Source organism: Chenopodium quinoa, unplaced genomic scaffold, assembly GCF_001683475.1.
Source record: "Chenopodium quinoa cultivar QQ74 unplaced genomic scaffold, ASM168347v1, whole genome shotgun sequence".
In the NCBI taxonomy this organism is placed as follows: domain Eukaryota; kingdom Viridiplantae; phylum Streptophyta; class Magnoliopsida; order Caryophyllales; family Amaranthaceae; genus Chenopodium; species Chenopodium quinoa.
The window spans coordinates 2,411,083-2,428,353 of NW_018744311.1; the positions used below are offsets into that span (position 1 = coordinate 2,411,083).

General features: G+C 34.3%; 4 protein-coding genes across 4 annotated transcripts; all 4 read right to left on the reverse strand.

Annotated features, from left to right (window-relative positions):
* Window positions 1-3,172: 3,172 nt before the first annotated feature.
* LOC110696202 (putative RING-H2 finger protein ATL21A) lies at window positions 3,173-4,736 on the reverse strand. The gene is made up of 2 exons (XM_021873485.1): window positions 3,940-4,736; window positions 3,173-3,435 (listed from the first exon to the last, which is right to left on the reverse strand). Exons 1-2 carry the CDS (start codon window positions 4,673-4,675, stop codon window positions 3,257-3,259), a joined length of 915 nt encoding a protein of 304 aa, XP_021729177.1. The 5' UTR covers window positions 4,676-4,736; the 3' UTR covers window positions 3,173-3,256.
* Window positions 4,737-5,338: 602 nt separating this feature from the next.
* LOC110696177 (putative RING-H2 finger protein ATL21A) lies at window positions 5,339-7,399 on the reverse strand. Its single transcript, XM_021873464.1, has 2 exons — window positions 6,667-7,399; window positions 5,339-6,051 (listed from the first exon to the last, which is right to left on the reverse strand). Exons 1-2 carry the CDS (start codon window positions 7,397-7,399, stop codon window positions 5,663-5,665), a joined length of 1,122 nt encoding a protein of 373 aa, XP_021729156.1. The 3' UTR covers window positions 5,339-5,662.
* A 4,004-nt stretch (window positions 7,400-11,403) lies between these two features.
* On the reverse strand, window positions 11,404-12,629 carry LOC110696178 (putative RING-H2 finger protein ATL21A). Its single transcript, XM_021873465.1, has 2 exons — window positions 11,833-12,629; window positions 11,404-11,585 (listed from the first exon to the last, which is right to left on the reverse strand). The coding sequence occupies exons 1-2, from the start codon at window positions 12,578-12,580 to the stop codon at window positions 11,404-11,406; spliced, it is 930 nt and encodes a 309-aa protein (XP_021729157.1). The 5' UTR covers window positions 12,581-12,629.
* Window positions 12,630-13,575: 946 nt separating this feature from the next.
* LOC110696179 (putative RING-H2 finger protein ATL21A) lies at window positions 13,576-15,217 on the reverse strand. Its single transcript, XM_021873466.1, has 2 exons — window positions 14,578-15,217; window positions 13,576-13,976 (listed from the first exon to the last, which is right to left on the reverse strand). The coding sequence occupies exons 1-2, from the start codon at window positions 15,215-15,217 to the stop codon at window positions 13,576-13,578; spliced, it is 1,041 nt and encodes a 346-aa protein (XP_021729158.1).
* Window positions 15,218-17,271: the final 2,054 nt, after the last annotated feature.

Sequence of the window (17,271 nt, forward strand, 5' to 3'; positions counted from 1 at the left end):
TTGTTGTATTAATTTTTTTTTTGATGTGAATGTAATATTACAACAAATAATTAATAAAAATATTAATGTTTTTACATATATTTGGTTTGTGTATCAATTTTTGTGAAAAAACAAAAAAATTTTTTTTTTTTAAATTTTATATACCCATAATGGGCAGCGGTTTGGCGCCAAAACCGCTGCCCTTTCTCTAGTAATGGCAAGCGGTTCTGAACCGCTTGCCATTTAAATGGCTAATGGCAAGCCTCCTAAGCGCATGCGGTTCAAAACCGCTTGCCATTAGGGGGTTTGAACCGCTTTCCATTACGTTTATTCTACTAGTGAATATCTACACATTTTGAGAAATTTTGGAAGTTTCAGGCCCGGTTACGAAGTCTTGAAATTCTAGGGGACATATTTCGGGGTCATATAATGCCGTTTGTAACCATATATGATCATTATTTGTTGTTATAAATGTTCGTGGTAGGCTTGAGTTAATGAAATTGGTGCAAGTTGTAAACCGGTAAATTAGTCGTTTAAAGGCAAATTGGATGGTTCCACCCACCTAATTGGACTCCCGAATGGTATTAGGGACCATGGTAAACATTTCAACAATTTTCATTTCCGGGCGAAAAATAGTAAAAAAAATTCCAAAATTGATATCCACGATTTTTGAGAATTTTTGGAGTATTCGGGGCCCGGTGTCGAAAAGTCTTGAAATTCTTGGGCATACATCTCGGGGTCATAAAATGTTGTTTGGAACCATATATGATCATTATATGTTGTCATAAATGTTCGTAGTAGGCTTGAGTTAATTAAAACGGTGTAATTTGTAAGCCGAGAATTTGGCCGTTTAAAGGCAAATAGGATGGTTTCATCCACCAAATTGGTCTCCCTGAGGGTGTTATGGACCATGCTAAACATTTCGGCAATTTTTATTTCCGCGCAAAGAAAAGTAAAAAAAATCAAAAATTGAAGGCTAATATCCACGCTTTTGAGAAATTTTGGAGGTTTCGGGGCCTGGTGTCGAAAAGCCTTTAGTTTTTAGGGGATACATCTCGGGGTCATATATATAATGTTGTTTGGAACCATATATGATCATTATATATTGTCATAAATGTTTGTGGTAAGCTTGAGTTCGTTAATGAAATCATCACAAGTTATAAACCAGTAAATTGGTCGTTTAAAGGCAAATTGGATGGTTCCACCTACCCAATTGGACTCCCGAAGGATATTAGAGATCATGGTAAAAATTTCGGCAATTTTTATTTCTGGGCGAAAAATTCAAAAATCCACGTTTTTTGAGAAATTTCGAATGTTTCAGGGCCCGGTGTCGAAAAACATTAAGATTTTAGGAGATACATCTCGGGGTCATATAATGCCGTTTGTATCCATATATGATCATTATATGTTGTCATAAATGTTCATGGTAAGTTTGAGTTATTAAAATCGGTGCAATTTGTAAACCGGTAAATTGGTCGTTTAAAAACAAATTGAATGGTTCCACCCGGACTCCCAGAGAGTACTAGGGAACATGGTAAACATTTCGGCAATTTTTATTTACGGGTGAAAAAAAGTCAAAAAAAATTCCAAAATTAAAGGCTAATATCTATGCTTTTTGAGAAATTTTGAAGGTTTCGACCTCATGCATGCCTAACTATCATATATGTGACTGTTAGGTAGCTTTTCAGCACATCTCATATAACTCCCCAAGGAACAATCAATCTAAAACAAAGCTATTTTGGTCATCATATATATACTACGTTTATACTAAGGGCCTACTAGGGAAAAGTTTTTAAGAAATGTCCAATTCATTTGTTTGAATCTTTTTGGTGTATGTTGGCCCTTTCATGACAATTGACAAACTACTCATGCATTGGTGCAAGGTGCAAGTATGCAACCAACCGTTCGGAAAAAAAACAGAGAGAGAGAAATCCACTCGACCTTGTTAATTTATCATGTATGAATGAAACATTGTTACATTTGTCCGTGTCATATAACTTAGCAAACCTATTTGAGGCCAAAAATCCAACTTATTATTTCCTTCATAACAAGATCAAAATCCAAGTATACAACAATGACATAGCTTATAGAGAGTAGTATAGTTTAATAGACTAAATAAAGACTTTTAGCTCAAAAAAGAAGCGTAGAAGACCCAGGCAGTTCCTTCATTGTACATAGTCAACAAGTTACACATCGCAATCTATAGCACACTTTCTTTCTTGTTGCAATTTGCAAAGAGAGCTCGATCTATGAATAAATCAATATAGTACTCGTATTTTCTAACAACGATATCATCTAATATTTTAGTTCTAACGGAAGTAGAAACTACTTCATATTCTATCGATTGCAAATAAAATAAAGTATCAACCGCTGATGAATTAACTAAGGCGAGGTGGATGAGTCCTACACACAGGACACGTGTCATCTAATTTAAGCCATTCGACCAAGCAATCACAATGAAACCGGTGCACACATTCTGGCAAAACCTTCAATACATCATTTTGATCATATTCACATAAACATATGGGACACGTGTTATCATCTAAATGCAACACATCTCCAACCACGATCGTTGGATAGGAATCTATTGTTTCCTGATTCAGCCCCTTATTGGGCTGCTGTTCTTGGGTCGATTGGGCCTGGTCTTGGTCTTGGGCTTGGGTTTGATCCATTGTTTCTGGTATTTGGGCTTGGATTCTTGCCGTTCTTCTCTCCCTGCAAAACAACCTAAACAGAAGAAAAACGATGATGATACTGTTAGTGTTGTTGTCTTAATGATCTTATATCTTGCCTAAATATATAATATGAAATTTAATTGTTATGTAAAGTCAACTTTTGTCTTATATATTGAGTCAACTATTAGGAAATTGTTTTGAAACTTTGAAACGTCAGGAAATAACGCGTTTCACTGCTTCTTTGAAGCTTGTTTTGATGGGGTACGGTAATTTCCAGGATTCTGTTAAGAAAATTACTCTTCTTTTGATTTTATTTGTCTGCTTTGTTAACGTAGTTTGATGAATCACTATAAATGTTCAATATACGGAATTTAACCAATTGTAAAACTCGGAGTACTAGTCAGTAGTCATCACGAGGGGAATTCCTAATGTAAAAAGCAGCATTTTACTTGCATCTGACTAGAGGACTACATTCTAGAAACATTACAATATTTACAGAATTACAATGATCAAACAAATGAACTTGCAAACATACCTCATCATATTAAATGGTTAACAACTCATAAAAAAGTATAGTACAGTAAATTATATGAAGTATATAGCTATCCTTGCATATTGGTGTCAACAGAATTGCTTCCATTGTTGTCATCTCCCGCTGCTCTACGACGAGATCGGGTCACCTTTCTATAGAGTATCAGAGCAATAACTGGAATTGCTGGTACTCCCAGTCCTACTGAAAAACCAATTGCATAACGTACTTCCTTTGAAAGCTGTCCTGATCCTATTATATAAGAAAAATTTAGCAACATATAATCACTATAACACACTTGTAAATATTAATATACAAGTAACTCTTAGCTATACAAAGCTTTAGTTTCAGAGAGGTTCTTGATACCATGTTAAATTCATACAGTATTATAAGTAAATGGCGGTCTTTCTCAGAAAATTCCTTGTTTCTCATAGTAAGAAACTGGCTTTGTTTCTCATGGGGGTATTTTCGTGAATAAATTAACAACTTTTTCATTATTGTGGCCTTCACAATTGAATAAAGTTCAATAAGGTTGTTGGTTTATTCACGAATATGACATGTAAAATTTGTTTCTCACCATGCAAAACTGGGGCATCCTTGTCTTTCCCTATTGAATTTACGTTAACAACATATATGGTAATACAATATATATAGGAAACATGTTCATAAACTAGGACTATTTCTAATTTCAAGAGTTTCTAATATAAAGTTCATTACAAAAGATTTGGAGGTAAAAATGTAAGTTAGCAAGCTTACCGATTGCGAAATCATAATCAATGCACACAGTTTCAAGAGAAGTAGATGCATCATTTTTGAACTCACAACGCCTAACAGTCTCCTCGCAGAGTCCACAATTAGGCTTATCCCAGACAAGCAACATCTGTGCACTCAAACTCGAAATCTCTGTGATCGAATCAACCGGAATTGTTACATTGTTGCGAATTGTGTCACACCAAGGCTCTAGTAAGTGGGAAAAGAACTCAGGTTGCACACCTATAGTAGCATAATCAGGTACCGTACTTAGGCAACTGATCTTTTCCTGACGCCAAACGTCCTCACCATCGGTGTAGTTTTCGTGTTTTTCGGAGCAATTATAATAGGAAAAGTCATAAAAGTCTTTGAAGCGAAAGGGAGAATGGGAAAGATCAAGGCCAGAAAGGAGTCTTTTAGCTAAGCAATCATCAGGATCACTAAGCTTAATTTGTTGTCTACTATAGTCTATCCCTTGAACAGAGAAACTCCCGGAATTCGGGATGTGAAGAAGGGTGGTGTTGGATGCATCACAAAATAAATCGAAGCCGGGGTATCCACATGATTCAGGCTGGATGTTTACAAGGCGGAACGGGAATCGGATGGAAAGGTATCCATTGTGTCGCCCGCAAATGGATTTTATGCACGATTGTTTGGTGTTTGTTGTTGTAGATAATGCTACCAAAGAAATTGATAAAAGAAAAAAGATCATAAGCCTAACATTTCGTATTAGTTTGTCCATGATTTTTGAATGTGCTTGAATGTTTATGTTGTATAATAATTATAATGTACAGAAGTAATCAAACAAACTGAGTCACCACTTACGATGATGCTGCACGCAAGTCAGATTAAGGAATAATGTTGACTTTTTTTCAGAAATTAATTGTATAAGAATTGATCAGCATTTCATATAGTTTTAGCCAAATGATGCTGTTTCGATGTACTTAGCCTTATATCCCAACGCGTAAATGCGATCAAGTGGAAATTAACTATTGATTTTGTTGTTGCTGATCTCCTATACAGTGGCATATATAAGGTACAAGTATTGTTTATTTCGGGTCATAGTTGAAACATTTTGATCATGACGACATGACATTCCAATCCAGCTATGCAGCATCTAATGTAGTATACTCGTATGTAATATATGTTGATAATTTTTCCGTCCTCAGAAATAAACAATCTATATACTACCTCCGTTACATATTATTTGCAACAATTAGACATTTTCTTTCTCTACTTTATGTCAAATCGTTGCAAATAATGTGTAACGAAAGTGGTATAAATTTCAGTGTTTTTATACTTCCTATATTTCAATTTATCTTAATAATTTGACTTTTGCATTATTCATATGCTAGTATTAACTTTGACTTTAGATTTTTTTTAATTAATTTTTTTAAGAGCTAGATTAAACAGTATTTAGTTTGATTTGATGGTTTTATTAAGTAATAACTCGAAGTATTTAAATTCAAAGAGTAACCTTAACTATACATAGGTCCGTGGCTTGAACATGTGTAAAAAACTTATTTATATCATGAGTTTGTTTAACCCGTTACACACCAACACTGATTTAATTACAAATCTTTGAAGTATAGTAGTCACAAAATTCACCATAATTTACATACATATTATAATGAAAGCATACACTGCACAAGATTGATCTATGCATAACACTAATATCATGAGTAACGTAGTAGCACTCCATATCTTGAGAGGCTGAAAGTGAGATCGATTAAATGGGAGCGACTCGACAGATTGGACATGTACCATCTAGGAGAAGCCATTGATCAATACAAGCAACATGAAAGCGATGAAGACAATGAGGTAAGATCTTCAAGACATCCTTGATCTTGTATTCTAAAAAGCATATCGGACAGTTATGATCGTCAGCAGTGGCCAATTGTCCGCTTTCATTAATGACAACAGTTGGAAAGGAATCTAATGTGGATTGGCTGATTGCTATGGTTGTATGATTCCGCCTCCTCATTGTACTGTCCGTAGCTGACTCGTTATTTCTCTGCATTCGACGTCGAATGCACACCATGGAAACGAATAGAACCACCAGAAACAGCGGCAACCCAATTGCTAAAGCAAGTACAACAGCCTTGATACTTGAATTCCCTAAGTATCAAAACGACCGTCCAATCAACCACCACCACAAATAGCAACATCAACAAGTAAATTAGTACTTCCTCTATTCTTTTTTACTTGACCTGTTTTTTTATCACACTTGCCAATGCAAAACTTTAACGGTCAATAATTTTAATTCTCCATAATTAAAAAATATAAAAGTTATATATTATGATAGTACTTATTGAGACGAATTCAAAATAATCCAACATAAATATGTTTTTCCTTACATATTATTCACAAAACACGGTCAAAGGAGGGGTGGTGAATATTGTAAAAGTCAAAGCGGGTCAAGCAAAAAAGAACGGAGGAAGTACAACTTTACAAGACCTAACAAAATAATAGAGTGCATATACAACCTTGGAGCTTTAGTTAACCAAAAATTATAACTGATGGTTAGAGCCCCAAGATTGTATAGATTAAGCTGATTGTTGAAGCCTCGGGATTGTAATAAATATTTTGCTGATGGCAATGAGTTGTCAATCACATAAGGACTAACTCCAAGTTTTTTAGCTATATTCCAATGAGTTAAATTCAAACTTTATCGACATGTCATTTATTAAGAGAAAATGAAATATTAAAACAAATATACAAAGAAGGGCTTACCATTGTTATAACTTGGAAACAAACCAGGTAATTTCGTAGTGCACTCGATTCCATGAGTAGTATCTCCTCTAACACGACAACGTCGGTCTATTTTCTCACACGGTCCACACTGTGGTTCATCCCAATGAAGTGTAAAACTAAAATCATCCTCATAGATTGCAGAAAAATCGACACCATAAAAATCAGGAACACTAACATTTGAAACCCATTGACAAGTCGACGACAATAGAGAAACAGCCCAAAGAGGGTTTATTGCATAAACAGTATAGCTCAAACCACTAAGGCAATCGATTTTGCGCAATTCGTTGCTTATAGTGTTGTTAAAATGCATGTCATCAAAGTAGCCAGAGCAATTAAATATCGCGAATTCTTGATAATAAAGGGAATAAAACGAAGTGTTTGAGAGATCAAGAGAAAGAATTTTCAAAGGCAAACAACCATCGGTGTCGATGAGATCAATATATTGATCGTCATAAGAAATTCTATCGATTTTGAATACGATCGAGTTTGGAAGCTCGAGTGTTATATTTGTTCCTTTGCAACGCACATCAAATCCAGGGTGGCCGCAAGACTTAGGCTGATGATCGACTTCTCGAAATGGGAATCGGATTCTAGTCCCTAAAATGCTTGAATCACATTGGTAGTCATCACATTTTTGTGCAATGGCATAAGATGAAAACAATATTGGTACCAAAATAAGCAAGAACTTATTTGGAATTTTAAAGAAAATCATGACTAGTAATTGGAGAAAGAGACAACTAATGGAATGTTTCGTAGCTGTTTTAATTTAGCAATCTTGGATTAAAGTCAACTAAAGAAATTGTGCATTATTCAACTATTTTTCTTTATATTGACCAATTTTTGAAATTGATATAAGAAATTGTGCATTATTCAACATACCCGAAACTAAATGTTCTTTAAAAATTTTGAAATTGAATCACATGGGTTAGATGTTTTTTTTACAAAATAGCTATATGCTTTTTATAAAACTTCTATATATTCATTACAATACAATTATATGTGATATTCTTTATAAAATAGCTAGATATTCTTTATAAAATAACTGTATATATGTTCTTTACTGAACAACTAAATGTTCAATCCGCCTTTTTAAAATGAAAACAGATGCACGGAGCATTGTGCATCCGCCTCCATGGAAAAAATTTGATGCAATAGTTAATAATCAATTTTTTTTCTTTTATACGTAGATCTATAGTTATTGAATAGTGGTATTATTATATACTTTCTCTGTTCTTTTTACTTGACCTGTTTCTTCTATCACGCTTACCAATGCAAAACTTTAATGATCAATAACTTCAATTCTCCATAAGTAAAAATAATAAAAGTTATATACTTCCTCCGTTACGCATTATGTGCAACAAACCTTGTTGCACGTTTCCCAAGATAAAATTTGTTAATGTTGATTAACTAAATGAAAGGTGTGTGATTAAGGTTAGGAGAGAAAGTTAATGGCCACCACTACACCACCTGCCAGCAGCAACATCCACCACCACCCCACTCGCCGTTACCACGTAACCACCACCACCCCACTCGTCGTTACCACGTAACCACCACCACCTTACCTAGGCCTACCCCGTAACCACCACCACCATGATCCGAAACCCCACCAGCCAAATCGCGGAACCCCATCACCTGAGCGAAATTGCGACAACGTGAAACCTCACTAGCCAATAAATCGCAAAAACCCACCACCTGAGCGACGCGACATCGCGAACCCCACCATCCAGATCTGAAACCCCACCGACGCAACCAAGATCTGAAACCACCGCAACCAAGCTCACCCACTTCGCAACCACCACAAACCACCCTTTACACACTCTCTCACCACCGCAAACCCTAATAAATTTTCAGGATTTCAATTTCCAGAAGGATCGGCGACAATATCATGGAGGAGGAGGCCGGTGACTCGATCGGCGGTGGATCTCGGCGCAACAGGGATAGGTTTGGGCGAAAGAGGCGACTTGGGGGGAGGGGGTTTCACGGAGACATCAATGGAGGAGAGGTGCTCAGGGGGATTCGGGGTTGGGACTGGGTGGGTGGGTGGGCGATTTCGGCTGGTGTGGATCGAACCGTCGCTGTGAGAGAAGAGCGAGAAAAATGGTGGTGGCGGTGGCAGTGGCGGCTACGAGGCAGGTGAGAGAAAAGTTGGTGATAATGGTGGTGGAGGTGGTTGTGAAGGAGGAGAGAGATTGGGATGGGTTTAGATGATTGATTAATTAATTTTTGTTAATATGTTAATAACATATAATCTTAATCTTTTAATATGTGTTAGTAAAGTTAACTAAGGGTACATTGGTCATTTTAAGTAAAAAAATTACTAAAAGGGGAAAGTTTTAGTTTGTTGCAGATAATGTGTAACATCCATTTTTAGAAAATGTTGCACATAATACGTAACGGAGGAAGTATTATGATAGTATTTATTGAGACGAATTCAAAAAGAACGGAGGAAGTATTAACTATTACTAAAACAAAATATTAGGAAAGCTCTAACCACATGAGCTATCCCTCACACTCAACATACATTTCTATTAAATAGTTGTAATTAGATTTTGTTAAAAATGTAATCTAGAAAAATCTAATTAGTAAAATCTACAATTAGCTAGATATTTCTAGAATAGCCTAGTGTCTTAAGAGAAATCTAGAGAAAGCTAGTAGATAGGAGTAGAGTAATATGTCGGTGAAGGAGCATGTAAACCGACCTACACCACTATATATACTAGCACTTGGTCATGCAAATGTAAGCAATCCCCATGCAATAATACTTCAAATTTTATCCCACCACTACTTCCATTCACCTAAATTCTAACATTTGGTATCAAGAGCCACAAATTCCCAAAGCCTTCCTACAATATCATACACATATTAGCCCAAACACAACATAATATATAATGGCCAATAACAATGTAAGTTTTCCCATTCCAATTTTTGGGGGAGAAATTTATGATTTTTGGAAGATCATATGGACTATGGAGTTATGCCGACAAAGGCTATAACGAACCTGAAGATGAAAGCAGTCTAAGTGATGCTCAAAGGAAGAGACTTGAGGAGGAAAGGATGAAGGATGCAAAGGCATTATATCTCATACAAAATGCAGTGAAAGATACCATTTTTCCAAGAATTATGAGGGCTAATTCAGCAAAGGAGGCATGGTAGATTCTACAACAAGAGTTCCAAGGAGATAGCAAGGTGAGAAGTATCAAACTTCAATCTTTAAGAAGAGATTTTGAAAATTTAAAGATGAAAGATAATGAGTTGGTTAAAGATTATTTTTCAAGAATTATCGAGATTGTTAATCAAATTAAATCATATGGAGAAGAAATTTCGGATGAAAAAATTGTGAAGAAAATTTTAGTATCATTAAATGACAAATTTGATAATATAGTTACAATAATTGAAGAAACAAAAGATTTATCCAACATAACTGTTGAACAACTTATGGGATCTCTGGAGTCTCATGAACAAAGAAAAAATCGTCAAAGTAATGATGAAGACATGATGGAGACCGCGCTTGCAGCAAAATTTTCTCTTAAACCAAGAGAAATCAAGAAAAATGGGTCCATGAAGAAGGCCGAGGGTGAAGATGAAGAAGATTCACCAAAATACAAAGGTATGGAGAATAAATTATTTTGTAAAATTTGTAAGAGAACTAACCATGATAGTGCAGATTGCTACTTCAAAGGAAAAGCACAATGTTGGATATGCAAAAAGTTCGGCCATGTTGGAAAGAATTGCAGGTTCGAGAAAGCTGATGTGGAAATTGCCAATTTTGGCAAGGAAGATAATGAAGAAAGCTTGTTTTGAAGAAGAAAATAAGAGGTTGCTAATGACAAGTGCATTAGCAGAAATATTTGGTGACATGAGCACCAAAATTAAAAGGAAAAATAAAGGAGATATATTCGAAAGGAGAATTTGGGAGATCTCTGGTGACATGAGCATCAAATCAGTTAGAAAGATGGTAACACGAGTACCAAAATTAAACAACAAAATTAAGGTTGGTAACATGAGTACCAACACAATGATAAGAAGAAAAGTCAAGATTAGAAGTTTTCGGTGACAACAAGAAGAAACAACATCAGAGGCCGTTGGTGACAAGAGCATCAACAAAACCGAAAGAATATTTTGAGAAGACGACGTACAGTTTAGAGTACAAAATTTTTCAGATTAAGGGGGAGTGTTAAAAATGTAATCTAGAAAAATCTAATTAGTAAAATCTACAATTAGCTAGATATTTCTAGAATAGCCTAGTGTCTTAAGAGAAATCTAGAGAAAGCTAGTAGATAGGAGTAGAGTAGTATGTCGGTGAAGGAGCATGTAAAGCGACCTACACCACTATATATACTAGCACTTGGTCATGCAAATGTAAGCAATCCCCATGCAATAATACTTCAAATTTTATCCCACCACTACTTCCACTCACCTAAATTCTAACAGATTTTAGGAACCTATATATTTTAGAATTGATTTACTACTATAAGATTTAACTAATTCATCAATTTCAGCTCCATATATGCTGTATAATAACTTAATTTAAAATTGTACAAACATTTTACATAAAACTTGCATTTGACAAAAGGAAAAGATATTTTTACAGCCTACGAGCAAACACATGAACATACAAACATACTTGATAGAAGGACTAGCTATATTAGATCGATAGATCATCAAGTCATAAACAGAAATACGTAGTACATAATTATGGATTACATCTATGTATAGCTATCCTTGCAAATTCATGTCAACGGAAGTTCTTCCATCATTGTCATGATTTGCTGCTGCTCTACGACGAGATCGGGTCACCTTTTTATATAGTACCAGGATAATGACTACAACTGCTGGTACACCAAGGCCTACCGAAAACCCAATTGCATAGCGTGCATTCTTTGAAAGCTTTCTTGATACTGCTTAATAAATTGGGAGAAATATAAATTACGGGGAATTTATGTAATTAACGCTAGAGTATATACATAATATATCTTACATGAACGATTCTGTGTTAGGACAAAAAAATATGTACACCAGTACACGTATATCCTAAACCTATGAAGAGAAATATTGTTACACGATAATAGCAACTTAAAAAATATTTGAAAACTTAGCTCAACACAATAGAACAATATCGAATTGCAAGTTTTGAAGATATCTTACCGATTGGGGGATTAAAATCAATGCACGTAGTTTCAAGCGTACTAGTGTCACGTTTGAACGCGCACTGTGTAACCTTCTCCTCGCAAAGTCCACAGCTTGGTTTGTCCCATGTAAGTGACAACTGCGGCATTATTAGGAAACTCGACGTGGAGGTAGCTTCACTTGGAATTCTTACGTTGTTCCCAATTATTTCACACCATGACTCGTAAGAAGAACCAAAAGAAAGACGCCGATTTGTCTCCATAATAATGGCGTGATTAGGGACTGTACTTAGGCAACTAATTTTATCGTTATGCATAGACTCGGTGTAATTTTCGTGCTTTTCTGAGCAGTTATAAAATGTAAAATCGTCGATGAAATCAACAACTTTTTTGTAGTGAAAGGGAGAATGGGAAAGATCATTAAGGCCGCCGGAAAGAAGTCGTCTAGGTAGACAATTATCAGGATCACTAAGCATGATTTGTTGACTTTGATAGTCAATGGTTTGAACTTTAAAATTTCCGGAACTTGGTATGTGAAGAAGGGTGTTGTTAGAGTCGTCACAGAATAAATCGAAGCCAGGGTATCCACAGGATTCAGGCTGTGTGTTTATAAGGCGGAAGGGGAATCGGATGGAAAGATATCCATTGTGTCGCCCGCAAATGGACTTTAAGCATGACTGTTGTATGTCTGCTGTAATAGATGCAACCAAAAACAATGGAAGGAAAATATTGATCATAAACCTAACAATTAGTATTGTTTTGTTCATGATTTTTTGAATGTGTTTAAATGTTCATAGTGTATAAAAATATAATAATTGTGATATAATTGTGCAGAAGTAATCAAACAAATTTAGTCACCACTCACCATGATGCTACCAAAATAGGAATAATGTTTAATTAAATGTGTCTTTGAATGAAAAGAATTGAATTCATCAGCAAATGATTCTTAGATTTACTTAGTCTTATATCTCAACGCGTGAGCTTGATCATCAACTTGAAATTAACTATTTATTTTTTGGCTCTTTCATGTTTAAATATAAGTTTAGTGAAGTATAAGTACTTAAATTATAGCAAGTAGCATATACAAGTATTGTTTATGTTAAGTCAAAGTTGAAACATTCGAATCATGACGATTAATTTCTATAATGCATCATGTAACGTTTGTTGATATCTTCTTCTCATAAACAATAGACCACACTGACCTAGTGAATCTTTTGTTACTAAACCGAGTGATAATACCATAATTTTCCATTAATGTTCAAACATTTACATCTATATTATGCTAGCTAGTTTTGTCTTCGGGGTATAGGATACTTCAAAATTAATAAGTGATCGAAAAATTCTAGACTTATCACTTAGGATCACTGGGACAAGAGATGATGCGATTTTGCAAACTACTAGAGCGCTTTCTTTGGTTTCATTAAAATAAATTCAAGATCAAAGAAAAGCTTCCCTTTTAAACAATTCCTTAGATCAACTAAATGGATAACAAACTTTTTTTTTTTTTTTTTTTTTGTCATTTATATTCTTACTTCATAGGTTAGTTTAACCCGTTCACATTCAAATTTAAATTACAAGACTTTGAAGTTTAAAGGGTCACATAATTCACCAACTTCATGTACTTAGATATGTACAAAATTAAAGCGCAAATAATAAGCCCATGACGAGATTGAAAGCATATACAATAAGTGCAATATACACTAATGATTCCATATGTCCAGGCTATATGCATGTTCATCGTTGATCTTGAGATCGAGCCTGACTATGACAATGATTGGCTTGGAACAACTCGACAAATTGGACATGTACCATCTAGGACAAGCCATTGATCGACACAATCAACATGGAAGCGATGTAGACAATGAGGTGAAATTTTCAAGACTTCGTTGATCTTATATTCCGACAAGCATATTGAACAAGTATTATTTTCAGGAGTGATCAATTGGCAGCCCTCACTAATAACAACCGTTGGATAGGAATCTAATACGGATTGGCTGATTCCTATGGTTGTATGACTGCGAGCCCTCATTGTAGTGTCCGTTGGTGATTCGTTATTTCGTTGTTGAAACCACCGTAATAAACTAAATGCAGCCACCAGACACACCGGCAAACCAATCCCCAAGGAAAGTATAAAAGCCTTGCTATGCAACTCCGAGTCTAAAACTATCACACCACCATAAACAACAAACACCACAGCAAAAATCGTTAATAATATTTGTACAACTATAGAAGTTATCAATCAATTCATACAAATTCCGAAGTAAACCAAATCTCGAACATTTGTACAATTATACTAATTCATGGGCATAAATTTCCAAGCTATATAATTCCTATGCTTTTATTTTATTTATTTATATTTTTTATAGTTGCAATGCTTCACTTTTCACGTTTGCCGGTGCATGATTTCAATCGTTAATATCTTTAATTGCAAATATGTAAAAATTATAAACTTTTGATATTAAAATAGTATAATTCGAGACAAATCTAATTAGATCCCACATGACTATATTTTTACATAGCAATAAATCATCAACGCTAGTCAAAGTGGAACAGATTAATACAATAAAAGTCAAACTATTGCAAATATAAAATAAAATGAAGGAATTACTATTTTTTAAAATGATCATATAAATTTAAAAAATAAAACCTTCAAAATGCCGGAAAAATTATACTTTCGCATAAACAACATGGTATATTTTGTATGATTTTATTTGAAATGTTAGAAAGACATTAAATGAGGTAAAACAAAAATATAACAACTTACCACCACTAGAAGTTGAATAAAACATGGATGTACATTCGATTTCATCAGTAGAATCTTTCTTAACGCGGCAACGCCGGTTTAATGTCTCACACTGTCTACAACTTGGCTCATCCCAGCGAAGAGTTATCTTTGGATTCATTAATTCATCTTCGTAGATTGCAGAAAAACTAATACCATAATAATCGGGAACACTAACGTTTGCAACCCATTGACAAGTCGATGACAAAAGAGAAACTACCCCTAAAGATTCTACAGCATATACTGTATAACTCATACCACTTAGACAATTAACTTTGTTCAAGTCGTAGTTTGAAGTGTTGTTGTATTCCCAGTCATCAAATTGGCCCGAGCAATTAAAGACCGCGAATTCTTTGAAATAAAGGGCATAGAATTGAGAGGTGGATAAATTAAGAGAGATAAGTTTTAAAGGCAAGCAACCATCAGGATCGCTGAGATCAACGTATTGATCGTCGTAATTAATACTATCGATTTCAAATGTGATCGAGTTAAGAAGCTCGAGTGTTGGTTTTCCTCCATTATTACAGCGCACATCAAATCCAGGGTAGCCGCAAGACTTGTGCTGATTGTCGACTTCTCGAAAAGGGAATCGGATTTCAGTCCCATATGAGTTTGCATACATTCGTAGTCTTTACATTTTTGTGCAATAGCACAAAAAATAAATGAAAATAATGGTACCAAGGTAAGCAAGAACTTATTTGGAATGTTCAAGAAAATCATCATGACTAGTAGTTTGAGAAAGAGAAAATCAATGGAATGTTTCATAGATGTTTTTATTTTAGTAAGGTTATTGGAACAAAGTCAACTAGTGAAATTGTGCTTTATTATTCAACTAGTTTTCATTTGTTGACCAAATTGTGAAATTGATATAAATCTTAGATGAAATAAGTGTACATGTTAAACTTTAAAATTATTTTTACAGAATTAAACTTAATATTTCAATAGTGACCTTGTTTTGATTAGATATGCTTAAAAAAAAAAAATTTAAAATTAGAAAGAAAGTTGATGTTTCCAAGCCCAAAACCATTTTGTGCTTTGGGCTAATTTTAGACTTCATTCTAGATTAAGAGCATGGGCCAAACTTGCATTCCATGTTTTCATTTTCATGGATAAATTCATACTAAGACTCTAGGAGCAGCTTGTGGTATATATAGACGTATTTTCATTACTTAGGATATAAGCACTACAAAATACTGTCTCTAATTCATAATAATTGATACATTTTGTTTTTTTCTATCAAAACTGTGATCATCATTTTTGCTAATTAAATTTAAAATATATAAGTACCTTTTAAGAGTCAATTTTTTTTAAAAGAAATTTTCACTAATACAGAGTATGTTTTTATTTTTTGATGGTTAGTTTTATATTGATAAATGTGTCCAATCAAAATGACAAAATGTGTTTAATTATTCAAAAATTAAAGACCTTACAAAATGTCATCTTCATGCATTTTGAGAGTTATGCAATGCATGGGTAAATTTTTTGTTTTAACCTTTACTCGTGCTATCAGTTGAATTGCGGCGGTTAAATTACTTGTATATATTGGAGTATAATTTGAACTCATTAATCAACATATTGATGAAGATAAACATATGCATTGATACGAGGAAAAAAAAAAACTTTTGATTTAAGATTATGAAGTACGGAGTACTTGGTTTTAACTAGTGGCATAACTTGGAGTTCAAAAACATGAGAACAATGGGTTGACTTACTTGACTTACAACGCCTACAAATCTACAATATACGAGTATTGGTGGTACGTACAACTTCTAGAACTATTCCTTAACGATCATCCACTAATTTCTTATCCTCATTTCTTTTCCATGCATGTCCTCGGGGTTGCGAGGCGCAGGTTGATTGTGTGATAAATCTTCCTTCTTACATTTTATTTTAATTGATATATTTTGACTTTTATTCTTGTTAGTTATTTTGATTTTATAGATAAAACAGAGGAAGTATTTGTTATATTTTAGCTTTTAAAGTATCAAATGCATGCATATATTTAATCATGGAAAATTTTTAAATTACCACCCAAAAATATATTCATTTTCAAAATAACCACCCGTTTAATTTTTTATTTTATTTTACCACCCCTTAAATTAAAAACTACTCAGATTACCACCCATTTTAAAATTCCGATAGAATTCTGTTATGAGGACCCACCCAATGGCTAGTAACGGCTATGTCTAAGCATTACAATCAGCCATGTCTTCACTCCACCTCCCCCTTAAACCAATTTATTGAGTACAAGACAACCTAAAATTAAAAGAAAACAACTAAAATAAACCAAGAGCATGTTATCTGAATTGCCACTACTACAGATCATCTTCTTCCTATCACCACTAAGAGCTGTTGGGTGGGGCCCACATAAGAAAAATTCACTTGAATTTTGAAATGGGTGGTAATCTGAGTAGTTTTTTTAATTTAAGGGGTGGTAAAATAAAATAAAAAAAATTAAATGGATGGTTATTTAGAAAATGGATATCTTTTTGGGTGGTAATTTAAAAAATTTCCTATTTCATAGATACGCAAATATTATACTACCTTTATTTCAGATCATTTGCAACTTTGGAGACCAACCACATGAATTCTTAGACAAAATTTGTTGGTGAGTGTAAAATGGAGAGAGAGAGAAATATGGATGCAATTGATGATGAGAGAGGGATAGAGAGAAAT